At 35.9% G+C, this 17,712-nt stretch overlaps 1 protein-coding gene across 9 annotated transcripts in view; it reads right to left on the bottom strand.

The window, feature by feature from the left end:
- The window catches only part of ZC3H13 (zinc finger CCCH-type containing 13), a 48,343-nt gene that overhangs the window by 27,859 nt on the left and 2,772 nt on the right, over positions 1–17,712 (bottom strand). For 4 of the 9 annotated variants that reach the window (XM_075087163.1, XM_075087168.1, XM_075087174.1 and 1 more), the window contains exons 2-5: positions 14,161–14,286; positions 13,626–13,735; positions 8,126–8,237; positions 1,379–1,487 (exon numbers count right to left, since the gene is read on the bottom strand). In XM_075087163.1, the coding sequence (XP_074943264.1) occupies positions 1,379–1,487; positions 8,126–8,237; positions 13,626–13,735; positions 14,161–14,277 (448 nt within the window). In that variant the 5' untranslated portion in view covers positions 14,278–14,286. The remainder of the gene's footprint in view (positions 1–1,378; positions 1,488–8,125; positions 8,238–13,625; positions 13,736–14,160; positions 14,287–17,712) is intronic. The other 5 variants (XM_075087184.1, XM_075087194.1, XM_075087204.1 and 2 more) reach the window with 5 other exon arrangements.

The following is a 17,712-nucleotide window of genomic DNA, read 5'->3' as shown; positions in this document are numbered from 1 at the left end:
AAACTCAGTTGACAAATTCCCTTCATGTGTCATGAATGCATGGGAACAGTTTATGTAGAGGTGCAGCTCCTAACAGCATAGGTTCTTTCCCAGTCCATCTGTCTGCTTATATAGCACTCACCAGAACTTAACAGACAGTAATTTTACCTCATCCACAAAACTACGATCAACACTATTTTCAAGAAATCGTAATTCTCGAGCTGAAAGCCTCAGTGTCTAATACTTAAGACATTCGTACTATATATTTATATAGAACTTAAGGTTTTTATGTTCCAAACTTTTTGACACAGATTCTATTTCCATGCAAAAATGTCATAGGTCAACGTTGCTTAAATCACACTGAAAACAAAATTTAGAAAGGAGTGAAAATATATTATGGCTACTTTTCTATTCATGTATTGTGCTTAAGTCACAGCAAAACAATATTTGCAACACTTATAGTACATACCATAGAAAAGCTACCTACTTAATGAAATTTACAGAGGAGCTCCATCCCACAAACAACTTGTAGTACGCTTTATTGCAAACACATTCATTATATCTGAATTCACTCAGAATGGATCAGGACTGTGATCTTCTCTTGCAATACTGTAACTACTTCTGAAACACTGACACTTCCAAAACTATATAAACAACACAGTGAAATTATGGCAGCTTCTAGTGAACTGTCAGGTGAACTTGGTCTCTAACAAAAGTGAAACTCAGGAGAGAGAGGAAAAAACACAGACAGTCTTTTCCTCCACTGTCCACAGCTTAAACTATGAGTATTATCAACAAGGACAATGAAACCAGCTTTTAACCATTGGGAAAAAACAGAAAAAAACAAAAAACCCTCACCCAAACAAAAACAACTACAGAAGGTAATGTAAGACTCTTATCACTGTTCGAGTTTTTTAGAATATAAGTAGTTCACCAATTGCTACCTTCAGCTGTCGTTATACTCATCCTAATGGAACCGCTGTCAATAAGACAGTTCACACCTTACAAATTATGTAACAAAAACCTGCTGACTTTTAAACTGAAAGGAGTTATGTTCTCTCCTCAGCCTGACCAGTTTCAAAATTAATTTGGATGTAATTTGGATTCAACTAGTAGTCTAAACGTGAAGGTTCAGCAACGGAGTAGCCTATGACCAAATTCCTTGTTGTCTGAGGAATCAAAAAAGAAAAACAAAGTGAAAAAACTATGTGTCTTTAAAATAAGTTGGTTTTACCATTGTAGCAGTTGCTCTCCTCCTAAAAAAAGAAACATTAATGGCTACTGCACAGAAATACTCTGCTTAGGGACCAAATCTTTAAGCATTCTGTACTTTACGTACAGCCCAGTAATCTTGCAATTCTTCAAGCTGTAGGGAGACCATTAGTTTAATTATACTTACCTTCTCTATTTGTTTCCCAGCCCCCATTTTCCTCTTCACTTTCTGGTGTTCTCTCCTTTGTGATTTTGATATCCTCCTTTTCTCTGTGTCTTCCTCGTGAAGACTCTTTCTAGAAAGGGAAAAATGCTGCATTAGAGTAAACAACTTTATTTTAAAAGAAGCCTGAAGAAGCAGGTATAGTTTACATGGTATTTTGGCTGGTTTTTTTATAGTACAAAAAGCATATTCCCCTTTAGCCTCTTGAATAAATACCTTCTTAAAAAAGCAGAGACTCCACAGGCAACATGTTCTAATGCAATTTCATATAATCAGTATGCAAAGAGCAGATGGGGAAAAGAGAAGAAAGGATTCATAAAGTAAGAATGTTTAAAGGCAGGGCAAGAACTGAGCATGTGTCAGAGAATAAAGTTTAAAACAGGAACCGAAAGAACAGATCAGGTTCTTAAGACCAGAATTTTAATGAACATTTAAAGAGTATAAATGTTAACAGCTTGAGTAAGAGTTCTCAGCTGTAAATATAATATTTATATGCAAGGCGGATGAACCTCAGAAGCTGAACCATTTAACCCTCCAGAGGATAAAGAATGGGTGGGGGATAACAAAATAAAAAAAGAGACCCTTGGCCGGCAGAAGGAATGGGGAAAAACTCTAAAGCAACACATTGGAATCAAGTTTTGTTGATAGCTTTGTATTTGAACTTTCACTGGCCCTGAGTTTTTAGACAAGTCTAACTATTGCAATAACACTAATTTTGCATGTGGCAGATGGTCCTGTGGACACCTATGGAAGCCAGAGACTATTCTTACAGGAGAGAAGATAATTTCAAAAGGCAACTGAACCTGTGCTGCTCTTCTCCCCCTGCTAAATTCCAGTAGTAAAGCTGCATATATGCATCATTGCCTCTGTGGAATTAACATTCTCTAAACGATCTACCTGGGCTCAAGTGGAGTACAGGACAAAGTTTTTTCACTATTTGCGAAAAAAAAGGAACATTCAAGCTCAGAAGTATCTCAGGTTACTTTATTGAGTAGGAAACCAGAAAAAGCAAATAATGAAAGTCTGTCCCATGCCCCTTTTGTTCTCACCTCCCATATTGCCTTCTTTTGTCTTTTGAGGATTCTTCAATGTTGATATGTAGGAGCCTTTGGTTTTATGCCATGAAAGAGAGATGCCTGAAAATTTCACTAGCTATTCTTTACTGGGACTTAGATCTTGACCTAATTTAAATGCTTAACATCACCTTAAAAACACAGTACGGAAATAACATTGTGGACAGTCACTCCCAAGTGAGTAAAATTCAACTATCCCCTTTTATTCACTAACAATGTTAAAATCTTATCTCTAGTTTAATGACAAATTATGACAGAACAAGTACTGCATTCATTTTACGTACTGAACTGAAACAGGTGCTTCAATGCACAGTTATCTTCAAGCCTTTCATCTTAATGCATTCAGTATATCATATTCAAAGCCTTAGAAGGTTTCGAAAAAACACTGACCGGTCGCTACATAACATGAAGGAACTTCACATCAAAGAACTAACTTGTGTCATGTTTATTTTAAAGCAGCTTGTAGAATAAGAAAAAAAAAAGTTATTTTTCTCCATTTCATGACAGGATCTCTAAAATGATGCACAAGATTCCTACCTATCAAGTCATGTTGGCTGCTGACATCAACTGCAGACAAGTCTACATCAACTAAGCCATCATCACAACATGTACTAAAGGCATTTCAGTCTAAGAGCAAGAATTGTACTATGCTCCAAAGTTACTTTAAAAGAAAATTACTCTGAAAATCTGTAACTATCAACCTGCCTCTCCTGCAACCATTCTTTTTTTCCTTAGAGCATCTTAATTTTTCTAGACTGCTGTCCTCAAAGGCTGCATCTGTTCTATTCAACTGTGTACTTCTGCTATATATTGCAACTAATTCCTACAATATAAACCAACAATAAACATAATTTCTTAAATACAAATACTGATTTCTATTAACACAACACTACTTGTTACTAGCAAACTGAAATACACGTTAGGACATTCTCAATATACTGATTTCAAAAAACTTCTCAAAGCCAATTCCCCAAATCACTTGACAGCAGAGAATGTGCAGATAAGGCAGAATGCTTCAAGACCAATTTAATAACCCATGTTAAAAACACTACACAACCTGTATGTATCTCACCTACATCTCCAAACTTACAACCAAACACAAGCATCTTGAAACAGCCTGTATTTTCTCCTTTCAGTGGAGAGATTTGGTAGTGGCACAATCATACTTCTATAGAAGAACTGAGAACAAAAACATCTATGAAAGGATCTTTATTGAATTACTGAATATAGGGGAAGGGAATAGACAATTTTTATGCAAGCATGCTATTTTACAAATCAGGACAACTTGATCCGAGCCCATTCATACACTAAATTACTTCAGTTTAGTTGTCAGGAAAGAGAGGTTCTGGTAACATTGCATCTTGAAAAACAAATAGCTTAGAAATTGAGTATATTTTCCTGGGGCATGCAAATCAAGAATTTAAATTATGACAGTTTAGAGCACATAATTGAATTTTCTCATTTAAAAGTCTTCAACATATTCCTTTTATTGTACTCATTCCATTTACAACGCATTTAATTCCCTCCTACTATGGGGAGTAAATATTTCCTTCATATCCTTACAGACCTTCTTGTACTTTACACAGGCTTTTTTCATCTCTCCCTTGATAAGTCAAGAATAAAATAAGTCAAGTTCCTAAAAGCCAATAGCATGTCTTTGTACTGTACTTCTTGTACTTGAAGATGCTGTATCCACTTCAGCCACACTTGTAAACTATTTCTTTGCAGACTCTGGAAAAATGCCATATACTAGATGAGAAACAACAAAACTTTCATAATATAATTATTTACTGGAAAAAAAAAAGTTGAATGTCCTAAGAGTAAACAACTTAGCAGACTATCTATGCTATTTTCAGGTATGTGCTCACAGTTAAACTTCACATGTGCTGGGATAGATGATAACAGTTTAATGTTGACGTTACGGAGAAATGCTACTTATGAAAGAAAAAAAATACGGCATTATGGCTGAATTCTATGAGATTTTATTTAACTTAATGTCTACTTAAGTTGAAGTTCCACACCCCATAAGATATGATCAGCACCCTACAGCATAAGACTTGACGTCTACTTGAATTAATTTCCCCACTACAGCCAGAAGAGTTTGGGCAAGCACAAAAGGACTCAGCCTGCAAAACATGCTTCTAGCCAAGAAGCATTAACTTTGCCAGCACCGATGGAAAGAATATTTATAAGACTCTTACAACCTACAAATCCTACAAGGCAGAAGCTTCAGTTTCAGCCTTATCAGCACATGTACATGAAGCAGCAATATAAACTAATTCAAAAGCACAGACTCCTTTAAATCTAGAATAAGCTATCATGTATTGCAGCTAGGATCTTTTGGGCAAGCACAGTACTATTTTGCTCTAGGTGTAATACCTTTATAAAGTACTACCACACTACCCAAACACACAATAAAATAAAACTGAAGTTTCCCTGAAATGAACAGGTATTGTTTCCATTTCAGAGATGGAAGACAATGCTGACTTCCATTTCCAGTGAAGATATTCAAAAGCCATGGTGACAAAAAGCACAGATACGAAGCAAGTGACACACATTCCTTACAAAAACCTCTCCTAAATATACATTAAATTCTTCCCACTGTTTCTCCCAAATCACATACACCTCCCAGGTAATACTTTAGGTAATACTTCACGTACTCCAATGTAACTGTCTTCTCATAATACGGAGGAAAATGCAACATAAAAATTTCCAACTAAATACAGTAATGGCAGGAACCTTATCTAATTATTTGTATAATAATTAATACACTAACATACAGTGCTGACAATTCCAAGTACAAATCTGAGAAACACAGAAACAACTGAGTTCAATGTAGTTGACCACGTAACGCAGCATGTCTCTGAAAATAGTACACAGCATGATGAAATAATAAGGGATATAGTCTATAACCTGTCCATATAGAACGTTTCTTCCTAAATACATACAGATTGTACTAGTTATGTTATGTCTCCAAAGAAAAAAAAAATCTCTTCTAAAACCATTTTATACTAGTTATACTGGCTCAACCTTTTGTGAGACCTATTCAGGTTTTTTACTGTTTCTTCTGTCAATCAGGTAGAATTATCATATATAATGTAAAAGCATTTCCCCTTGTCATTTTCATATTCGCCACTCTTTCTACTGGGATAAAGTATGAATATGACGCATCTAATTTACATTCTCTCAACCACACATTATACGCATTCACCACATGTCCTTTCTTCTCTCCAGTCTCTTTCTCACCTCCTTGCCCACTTCACAAAGACCTCTGACTGTATTTTCTTGCATACAGGCATTCACAACCAAACAGCATTTCAAATAAATCTGGACCATTAATTTCTGCAGCATAATATTGATTATTTTCTATTCCATTTTTATATACCTGAGTTTGCTTCTGCAGCTGCGACTGCACTTTGAACAGATGGTTTCATTGAGCTGTCCACAATAACTTCTTTTTCTACTGGATGATTTCCATTTTAAAATATTCTTTCATTATTTTTTTGTTTTAAAAACTCTCTTCATTGTGCATGACCTTTCATTTACCAACACCAAGTTTCATCTGCCATTGTACTGCCAAAAACTATCTTTCTCCAACCCCTATGACGTTCCTCAAACTTCAGTAATCTTGCCTAGTATTTTCATATCTTCTGCGAAGTTTGACATTTTGGATGTCCAACGTTTTTCCCACAGTATTAAAAAGTTATAGCTCTTTAGATGAAGCACCACAGCATCCTCTGTAACCTCATAATTTGAAATTAACCTAAAAAATTTTCCCCTTAGCTGGCTTCTAAATCTGACAATATTATACCTGCTATTCTTGGACTATCTATATGCCTCAAAAGCCTTGCGTCAAAAGAAGCTATTTAAGATTTCATCTGCATCAGACAGTTCTCTCTTAACCACTGCTCTCTGGTAAAGTTTCAGTCTAGTAGACTGGTGAAGCACAAATTTTATCTGTAGGAACAGTGCTGCTCTTTTTATTTTTTTTTTTAAAACACAATTATGAAACTTTTTATGGAACAACCTACTTTTCGTTATTTCAGAACAAAGTTAAGGTTTCTTATCCAGCTCCTCTGTTATCCCAAAAGCTTTAATAAGAGATGGAAACGTCAGATATTAGATCTCCACCATAATAGTAGCTCTAATGATGGAGCAAGATTTTTGTTAGTAGTTCAGTCACTTCAGTCTTCTGTTCTTTTAGATGTTCTGGTTCTCTGCAACACAACTCTTGACACCTGTCCCTCTTCATCTATTTGTCCCAGAATATTTTCTTTGGATGCCTCATATTCTGAGTTGCCTCCACGTAACTAATACAAAAGCTCAGCAGGTTCCTCAGCCGTCTGTTTTATGAGATTGAAGCAGAGTCCTTTTTTCTCTGCAGTGTGCTCATCTTGTAAATAATTCTTTGATACTTTAACAGACCCACTAATTTTCTGATTCCTTTTGAATCCCGCTTCCAGTTCACCTTTACTCGGGGTTTAGTTTTTTAAGAGTATTTTATTATTACATTAATAGAACACTATAAAAAGTAAGGTTAACTAATCAAAAGTAAGAATTACATCAAAATTAGAGTTGTACCAGGAGAGAAGTTACAGTAAATTTTTAATAACGGTTGGAAAAAACACTTTTCCCACCAGCCATGTACTCAATAACTAAACAGTTTATTAAAACTATTAGAAAATAAACACATTTAAGTAGGAGAGTAAAAAGACTGAGAGTTTACACAAATTAACAGCAACTGCAAACATGATTGGAAGGTAAGCCACTCTTAATTTAATGATAGTAGCTGCTGTTCATTTCTTTACACCTGACAAAAATTCATTTTACACAGCAAGTAGGAACAGATCGAGAGGAAAAAGAATGCTGTTAATACCTGCAGAAGCAAAACTGATTTTTCACAAATAAGAACTTTTAATCATTATTCATATGAAGATGGTCTTAAAAAACATGACAAAGGAATACACTGGTGCTACTGTTACACAGGTAGAGGGTCACACTACTAACTCTGCCCCTATTTGTTTGTAACATTAGGAACAGATAATACAATATAAAAATACAGAACTTCTGAAAATATGAGGGGTAGAGGGTTGCAAAAAGATGATTAGAAAATGAGAACGATAATGAATATTTTTTTTTTTTTTTTTTTTTTGCAAAAAGTGAGCAGTTGGGATGGCTGATGAGTATGTGAGGATGGTGGCAAAATGAGCCAGCACAACAGTAACTGCACGGACTCATCAAAAGTAAATTTGGGATGAACAACTGGAGTCAGGATGCATGTAAACAATGGATATGAATAAGTGTTGGGGTAAAAAAGCAGATGATTGGAACAACTGTTAATACACTTTCTTGGTAATAATCAAAGAGTCTGCACTGTTATTAAATACCTGTTTATCAGTATAACATTTTAGTCTGCAGGATTTATAAAATCTTTGGTTCCCAAAAGACCAGGAAGTACTATAAAACCGCAAAATACAATTGGTAAGACACTTCATAATAAAATATGCCACATGCTACGTACAAGATGATTAGTTCATTAAAACATTTGAAATATTACAAGTCACCACGATCAGGTTTCTAGGACACACTGCCCAATTGCTACTGAGGGATTCTGGAGTTCTGCAAACTCCATTCTTACCCTAACAGGAGAGGACGATTCCTCTGTACTTCGCTTCTGTGGTTCTGCCTCAGCGTCTTGACGTTTGTTCTTCATTCTTTCCCGAAGATCTCCAGTAGGTCTTTCTGGTGACCTGTATAATACAGAAACATAATATAACCAGTTCTACAGGACTATTTTTAACAGAATACAATCTGTCTTTTAATTATTTTACTTCTTAGTATATACAGAAAGATCTAAACCTCCCACCCAGAAAAGAAGTGGATGAATAAAAATATACTCCGTTCTAATGGGCTTAAGCATTCTAAAACACCAACTCTTCCAGAACATCAAGGAAGACTTGACTCTAAGAAAAAAAAATTACTTGTACATATATATCGCATGACTCAGTTACTACTCTTGATCAGCTTCAGGTGATCCTATCCAGAACAAATCTTTTGCCGACCATCATGCAAATGTATTTCACAATCGCTCCTACCAAGTGTTTCAAGATATCTTCAGCCTTCTTCATATTCTAAACTGCACCAATTTTAATATATATATTTATAGATATATATATATATAAAAATACAATTAATGCAGAGTCAAACTACTGTAGACTAGCAACAATAAGTCACACAGAAGCACACGTCTGAATATAGATGAAGTCTGCAAGTGGAGATAATGTGACCTATGTGCCATCCTCCCAGGACCCTGGTGAGACTGCCACACAAAAGAACACTGTTGCAAGACCATGCGCCAGAAATTCACTCTTGGAGGCCTCCTCCATCCTCCATCTTGCAGTAACATAATTATTTCATTATTTAATTACAAAATATTGGATGAACTCTACTAGTCATGCAACTTTAAGGTATCTTATCTGTAAAATATTACTCTGATGTGGGAAGGGAGGGGGAACATCCTACACCACAAGACATCTATATAATTTTGTCACCTCTTAGTATGGATTCACAAGTTCATTTATCCCTTATGGGATAAAAGAGAACAATCCTTCCATTCAAACAAGCTCCTAAGCAAAGGGGATGTAGGAGCTGCTTCAAATGATCTTTCAATTCAAGAAAACAATTTTTTTTCTTCATATAAATCTGGCTTGATATTGAGTTTGGTACTTCCATGATCGCTTTAGCCATAACTACAGATTCTTCTGTGAAATGGTTGTATGGAAGTACTGGATCTGTACCTATCAGTTTACCCTAAAGAATCACAAAGAGGTACTGAAGCTGCCTTAGTTGATTAGAAGTTAAATATAACTCTTAATATAATAATTCTATAACCTATAATAATATTCAAATATTATATATAACATCTGACTAGTGAAATTTGAATTTGTTTTGTTTTTTCAGACTGAATTAGTGTTTTCATTTAGAAAGTGTTGTTTCTCCCACCCTTCCTCTGTCACATAATACACAAGGGGTAAACTGTCTTTCACCATTTATGCATACAAAAAATCTAAATTAATACGATTTCATTTTCAACCTGTGCATATTTGAAAAACAGCAACTGGCTTCCACTTCTTTTGTAATGCTATCTATATTTAATTCTTTAAATTGTGTCATAAGGTTAAGTGTCTTAGGATCCAAGAAGAAAAAGACCAGTGATTGCTCTCATTTTTAAAGGCATTTAATTATTCATGAAGTTGTAAATACAGGTGAATCTAGATCAGAGGAAAGGTACAAAACAGTAGTGTGCTGCTTCTTTCAGCACTAAGAAGGATCAAATAATATCCAGCATACAAATATAAACAAGTTACCTTCTTTGCATGCATGACTATATCATCTTGAAAGTGTCCGGATTTAGCAAATTTTATGATTCAAGGGGTTTTTTTTCCCTCCCCCCATCTTAAAAAGGTAATTCCTTTGCATTACCAAAACTCTCTGAAGCATTCTAACCATCAGCTACCTCAACAAATAAACAGCCTTTCAACATTAAAGCGGCAATTCAATGCCTTAATTTTTAACAATATTTCTGCTATGGCACAAAGAATTTGGATTTGTGAAACTGCCAACTAATTTAAAAGGCAAAAAGATTATAGATAATGTACTAGTAACATTATTCCCCAAGAGGAGTAATTTCAGGAAAAACTTTAGTAGCTGAAAGAGAAAGCAGGAGAACTTACACTGAATGCAGCTCATGTACTTTCTAGAGACACATGATATTTTAATACTTTTTTTTTAAGTTATATGCTGGAGTGAAGAAAACATCCAAATCGTTTCACCCTCAACACCTTTTTCAGTATGAGGGAAGAAAACACTTCCTTTGTTAAAACTTTATTCAGAGCTACTTAAGCATTACAAAATTTGTCAAGAAATCACAGACATTAAAAAAAGGTATAGCTTCAGGTCTGGGTTTTGGTGGTGTTTTTTTGGTTGGGGCGGGGGTGGGTGGGGTGTGTCAGGGGCCAGTTCAGCTTTAGGAAAACAATGGAGCAAAGTCATGGTAACCATCCTACCCCTCCTTCCCAAAAAACATTATAACCCCCTAAAACATCTAATAAATGAGATTGAAAATTTGTCTAAATTTGTCAAATTTGGCTTAATGCACAGAAAAATAAGCTGGTCTACTACTAGCTGATTTTTGTTTCAGATGTACCGCAATTTTAATTTTTACACAATGGCTGCTTTTCTACGTAACTTTCCCCCTGCTCCTCCCCCAAAAAGGATGTTTGGTTATTCCAGGTAATGCACACTGCTGAATTTCAACGGGTAACTACAATTTTATCTCTACAGTTTAAGACAATGTGCCTAGACTGCAACTGGTAGAACCTTTCACGCAAAGGCTCCACAGCATTATCTCTGTACACTCAAGAAAAAATTTCTCTTTAATGACTTAATATTTTGTGCAGGCCCATCTTTTAAATAAGGCCTAAAACGCTGAATGTCGTAATTTCAAATCTTAAGCAGTGCAGTTAAGTGATATTAAACAGCATTACTTCCTGCGACAGTTCAGTTCTCCTTATTCAGCAGCTTGGTTAGGAAATACACGTTCATAACAGCCCCTCCATTTGCTTCTGTACCTCTTACAGTGTCAGGGACAACTACCTAGCAACAGGCACACATTGCAACACATCTATCTGAGAATGTCCACGTGTATTGTGTGTGCAGGCACACGTGCATGTACAGGCAGATGACAATTATTAGTGTGTAATGCACATAACTGAACGCTCATGAAACATTGTCCTGTTTTTCAGTTTCCCATACAACAATATATGAACCTTGCAAAATCCATATGCTCTTACCTAATATTACTGCTGGTTTAGTTAGGTTTTTAAATCCTGTGTAATGATCCAAAACAAAGAGGATCAGACAGGCTAAGAAAGGGATGCTACAATGGCACAGATCCTGAAAATAGTTTAAGAGAAGCAGCAGGAAGCTTCCTACAATCTATGAATGGAGGAAGAGAGCAAAATTCCTTGTGGGATAGCATGTTTGCACACAGCTCTTTGACAGAGCACTTCTCCTTACTTCAGATGCCTGGAAGACCGGCAGGTCTATTACTGAATTCTTAATACCCTCATCAAGAAAACTTTATTTGTAAAAACATGCTAGGTTTTATTTTCATAACAGCAAAATTACAATACATGCTATGAGAGGCAGCATTAATGGTGAAATGGAGTTATAATGAAACTAGATTGAAGAATCTTTTCCACACTTTACAGTCAAGTTTTCCTACTGTCTGGTGATGTTCTGAACTATGGGAGGCATTATGGTCAGGTAAAACCATTAACAATGACATTTATTTCAGACAGGTGTGAAACTGAAGGGGCAAGACAGAAAGGTAGCAAGATGTGCTTTGTCCTACTAAACTGCTTGCAAAGCAGGCTAAAGACTTCACTAGCAGGCCTGGCTGAACACATGTAGACACGCTGCCATTACATTGTCCCAGATACTGTAACAAGAGTACTGCTTGAACTGAACTGATGTGGAAGCAGCATTAGCTTGGCTTGCAAGAAGCCAGTAAAACTGCATTCAAAATACTTGAATAACATTTGCAAAAATCTCTGTAATGTTAAATGGCACGAAAATGCCAACATTTTACTATGTACATAAAATAGCTTTTTCTGTGCCTGGCCAAGAGCTACCAGTGGAAACTTCTAAAGACATGCATGGTTTTTTCATTCATCTGTTTTGGTGTGCATGGGTTGGTGAGTAGGTAAGGGCTTCCTCCCCCTTTTTATTTTTAAGAACAGCTTTATTAAATGTTGAATGCATCAGGCAAATAAGCAGCAAGATTTGTTGTTTGCCTTTTTCATATAGTCCTAGTAAAAAAAGTTAGCAATAAAGAGAAGTAAATCAACATTATTCTTAAATGTCAGTGGTGACAGTGAAGCAGAAACACAGCTTTAGTCACTAAAAGAAATGTCACTTTTCTTCAAATGACCAAGCAGAACTACACACTGAGTGTTCCAAACATTGAAAACAATAAGAAAGTGACATACTAGCAGTTTTAAAATTTAATCTCTACCAGTATTTCACTCCTTTTTCCTATTTGGAACATTCAGTACAGAACAGAGTAAGGTTTTTTTTACACACTGAAAGAAACATTAAGCTCAGTGATATATTTTGTATCCCAGCTGCTACCTCCTTAGAAGCAATGGAAGATCAAACAAGCAAAGTCAAGATCATCCTGAGAGTATGACACAGAAATAGGAAAAAGAATCAGAAACAGAACCCTAACTTCATGCCAACCTTCCCGTTCTTGCTTTACTTTTTGATGTTTCAGTATGCCCATCCATAATCTAGAGGTAACATTGACATTACTGTAGCATTATGAAGCACAGTTGTCTAAAATGTGAAGCCTTCATACAAAGAGGCATTATGCTGAAACTATACTCTTCGTCCTTTATAGCAAGATTATTACAAACTTACTGCCACATTTAGCTTCAGTTAAGTAAGGCATTATACCACAAAATGGACAGTTGAAAAAAACAACATTTTAAAATTATGGTAACATGAGAAGATAGATAAAAAAATTATCTTCTGAAGAAGTAAATTTTGGGGTCTTCTCCTACGATACAGGATATTTGTTCTATATCTGACAGAAAAAACCCTATGTTTTGTAAAGAAGTGTTTTCTCAGAACAGGAGAGAAAGGATAGGCACCTTATTCATCAAACAATATAGCTAAGGCAGAAGGGCTGCCAGTATGTGAGTACTGCTGTAAGTAGTTCCAAACCAGCATTTTAGTAAAGGACAGAAAGCATATCAGAAGCTGCAGTGACACTATGCCAAAAAAAAAGTATTAAGGTACTTGAACTTCCCATTTCAAGTAATATAAGTAGTTAATCTGCATCCAACGGACTCCATTAATTTTAAGCTACATAGACACAAAAATCTTGGGAAAACCCACTGCAAGTTGCCAAATTAACCGTTTTGAGCAGCTTCACAATGCAGTTGGTTACTGATAAAACATACCATTAGGCACACCACAGTATTTCACTTAAAAAAAACCCAAAAAACAGAAGACAGTTGCAAAAGCTATTTTCCTACAGCATGTGAAGAATTCAAAGTGAGTTCTTGATTTACCTTCTATAACTGCTGCTATAGCCTTTACCTCGTGGTGAAGGGCCATGTACGAATCTACATGTGTTCCCATAGAGGCAGTTGCCAGTCTTCAGCCAGTTACGGCACTGTGTCTAAGAGACAGACATTACTGGGTGAATTTCACACTCATTGCTGGAAATACCATTGGTGTGAGTGTGGCAGAACAAACAAATGACTCCACATTAACTCCCACTTATCTGTAATTTCTGTCCACCAGTAATATAATTTGAAAAATCAACAACTAGCATCACATCTGGCAGAGAAAAATTTAGGTTGGTGGAAATACTATTAATATGTATAGTACTACTGCTCCTCTCCAGAAGCTGGGACAACACACATTATTTGAAAATTCTAGTATTAGTATGTTGAACATCCATGCGATAAGGAGTTCTTTTCACCTTTAACATCAGTGATATCTGAGTATTTGCTACTTGTGAGCTACTCTTTCCCACCACCTAGATCCTGGAAAAGAATATGCTGGGGTGGGGAGGAAAAGAAGAACACTTTTACAACTCACCTCTGCAGTACTTCCAGTGCTGGGTCCAAGCCTTTCAAACACACTGGGTCTTCGGGATGTGCTATCGGATATGGTCTTGGTATTTTCCACTGTGACCTTCCTTCTAATTTTTGACATTTTGTACTACTTCAACCAAAAAAAAAAGCAAAACTGTAAAATCCTTCAGTTTGGGGCTATTGACACTGAACTCGCACGAATAAAATAGTATTATATACGGTAAGAGTTGCTGCAGAGGTGATGAAGAAAGAAAAAGAAGTCATAAATGAGTGAAATGTATCTAATAACAAGGAATGTCTTTGATTTGAACTTGGCAGCTGAACACCAGTAATGATCATTTTTCATTTTATTTTATGACCTGCTTTGGACTCTTCAGTTTCCCTTTGGGAAAGATCATACGACATGTTATTCATTTAGGTAGCAAACACCACACAGAACAGATGCTTTCCTTCGTCATGTGCGTGAATTCAAGTGACTTCAAGTGAAAAGAACCTTTAACATTACTTCACCAACCTCTCGCAGAAAGGTTCTGACCACTAAAAATGGCTCCAATTTTCAGAAACAAATCTCCAAAAATGAGAGCTCCAGGTTTTTTCCCCACTTTGTTGTGTGTAACAACCTACTGAAAACCACCTTGATATCATCCACAGTCTGTGTTTGTTACTGGTTTGTATTCTACAACTATTTTGAACTGCCAGAGTTTAGAAAAAAAAACAAAAAACCCCACAACAGTGATATGCTTCTTAAGATTCTCAAGAAAACTTTTCATTAAGAAAAACAGATTTCAAAAGAAATACAGCATAAGTTTGACAAATAAGTCACAATTTATCTTACCTGAGAAAGGAAGGACTTACTGAATATAGAAAGAAAACCATATTTAAAAAAAGGAAGATATTTAATGCTAGAGACAGGTTGCAGAAAAAGGGCAAAGTGGGCTCCAAAATCTATGGTCCATTCTTTAAATGCTGCTTGATCTACACAGAAATAAAATCAGTTTGGGAAAATCTGCCAGTTGCTGGACGATTTATATACAGCTTAAACAACTACCTTTGTTGTACTGCAAAGCGCCATCGTTCTGGAGCTCATTAGTCAGTATAACACGATTAGCCAAACACTAATCTCCTACCCTTCTGCTCCTATGCACGTGCTGCTGCCTTTAGGACACACACAGTTAAGCTAATTTCTCATACACAAACAGGTTACGAATGACAAAGAGCTCATCCATACAGTCAGAATAATACAAATTTAAACTAACACCATCAGATTGGATTAATGCAACATTTCACTGATCTGATCAGCAGTATTTTCCATAGCATTCAGATTGTAAGGTTGCATTCTACAGCAAAAAAAAAATTGTAATGGACAAATGTGGACAAATGTACATAAAACGTAATACTGCTGTAACTTATATTTTACCCTTGATACTTTGATAACACCTGGTCTTCTCCCTTGCACCTTGATGAAACTTCATTATCTGAATCCTATGGTTACTTCAATGACAAGTCCTCCCTAGAAGTCTGACACCTGTGCACTTCCTACAAATAAAACTCTGTGCTGAAGCTTTTGCCAAGAACTTTAGCTCCTTTATAAACAACAGAAGAAAGCAAGCTTACACTATGTACTTGAGACACTTCCCAGCTCAGCTCTAGTGACTACTTCTCCAAGTCTTCGATTATCTGAAGAATTTTGTCTCGTAAGTAAGGTTCAGATAACCAAGACGTTAACGAAGTTGCTCAGAGAGGGTAGAAGTTAACCACGTGGTGTATACCAGACATTAAAAACAATGGTTAACATCCATTAGTGGAAGCAGACAGTGAAACAGTAGAATTTGCCAGTAGTAGGAAATTATTTGGGTTAGTAAAAACTGGAGTACAGAGATTTCCAGAAAGATCTAATTGAGTTAGAAAATTGAATAATACAACAGCAGATGAAATGTAAATAAATATAGTGTAATGCACACAAGGAGAATTATTTTATCCAAATACTCTATGAGTTCAAATTAGTCCAGTTGTCTGAGAAAAATAATTAGGAGTCATTGTGGACAGCTCAATGTGCAGCAGTAGTTATAAAGTCTGACAGGATAAATCATTAAAGTTAGAAAGCAAAACAATACCACACCTGACCTAGCTGAGCACCCTTCCATTTCAGGATTATTTCCCACTGTATTTCAGGAAAAAAAAACTCCACTGAATTTGTAAGATTTCATGCAGCTATATCCTTTAATAGAGGATACAAAAATCGACTGACATATGCAAAAGCATTTTAATAAGACGATCATATACCAAATACTGAATTTGGTTTAAGTATTTAGAGTAAAGAGATCCATGTCTGAAATAAAAAGGGTTAGAAGAACGGCACTGGCAATGGCATAGGGAGAGGGTTCAACACATGAAGGACAGATAAAATGAGTGCATCTAATACATAAGTACAGTACACACTGACATGATAGCAGTATACAAATACAGAAAATTTACATTCATTTTGCCTCCTAATTTGAGTGTCCTTTTATCTTCAAGGAAACAGAGGCAAAACATCTTTTTTAAAAGTTAATTTTTACCCAGCAAATAGTACCTTCTTGGAATTAACTTCTCTAGGAAGTTATGATGAATAGGTTTAAAAAGAGAGTTATAAACATGGACAGGATGAAGGGAGTAACATCATCATAACTGAAGAGATAATTTCATTCCAACTACCTACTTCCCTATATTTTTGCCAATGATTTCCTACAAGGAAATGAAGAGAACACCATCCACCCCTGAATCTTCTAAGGTTTGTAAAACCCCCTATTTTAAATAAAATGAGATCTTGGAACATGGAAAAAACCCGTACTATTTCAGGGAGCATTCTGCCAGTTCTATCCTTACATTCTGGCCCATATCCACCAGTTTGTCATTAAGAGCAGGTACTTTATTAACAGAAAACATATTTCATGAGAAATTATTCTAAGCAAACAAAAACTGCACAGCATATTACTTTCTGTATGCACATGCGAGGGTCTCACTCCTGCAACCAGAACCACATGAGATTTCACTGTTAAGTGAATATAGTTGTTACACAAGCTGCAGGGTTAGAGTCCAGACACATTTTTCAGAGGCAAACTGAGAAATTTCCACTCTGTCAAACACTACATTCGAAAGACTGTATCTGAAAATGCAGTCAGTCCCATTTTTGTTCTTCAAAGACCAAGCAGAGACTATTAAAACAATATTGCAGTTGAAACCTCAGATGCATAACGGCAGTTTTACATTACTGACAAGCTTCCTTGCTTATAAACAAGAACTGTGAGGGGAAAAAATTTAAGTGTTTCATTTCCAAATTTTTCAGAATGCATATTAATGGCTAGTTGAGAACAATTTAAGTGGAACATCCCATTAAAATTCCCATAACTTGCTCAATTCTCCCACATTTTCATCTTACATTGCTTTACCCTTGATGATCACAGTCCTGCTATCACTCCCACACTGACGGCCAGGGCAACGATCTTCCTTTCCATCAAATGCCTACGTCTCTGAATTACAACTCCTTATCAAACACTCACATGGATCAGACAGCACT

Source organism: Phalacrocorax aristotelis, chromosome 1 (genome assembly GCF_949628215.1).
Source record: "Phalacrocorax aristotelis chromosome 1, bGulAri2.1, whole genome shotgun sequence".
NCBI lineage: Eukaryota > Metazoa > Chordata > Aves > Suliformes > Phalacrocoracidae > Phalacrocorax > Phalacrocorax aristotelis.
Note: the sequence above shows the minus strand (reverse complement) of the source record. Positions and strands in the feature narration are given on the sequence as shown.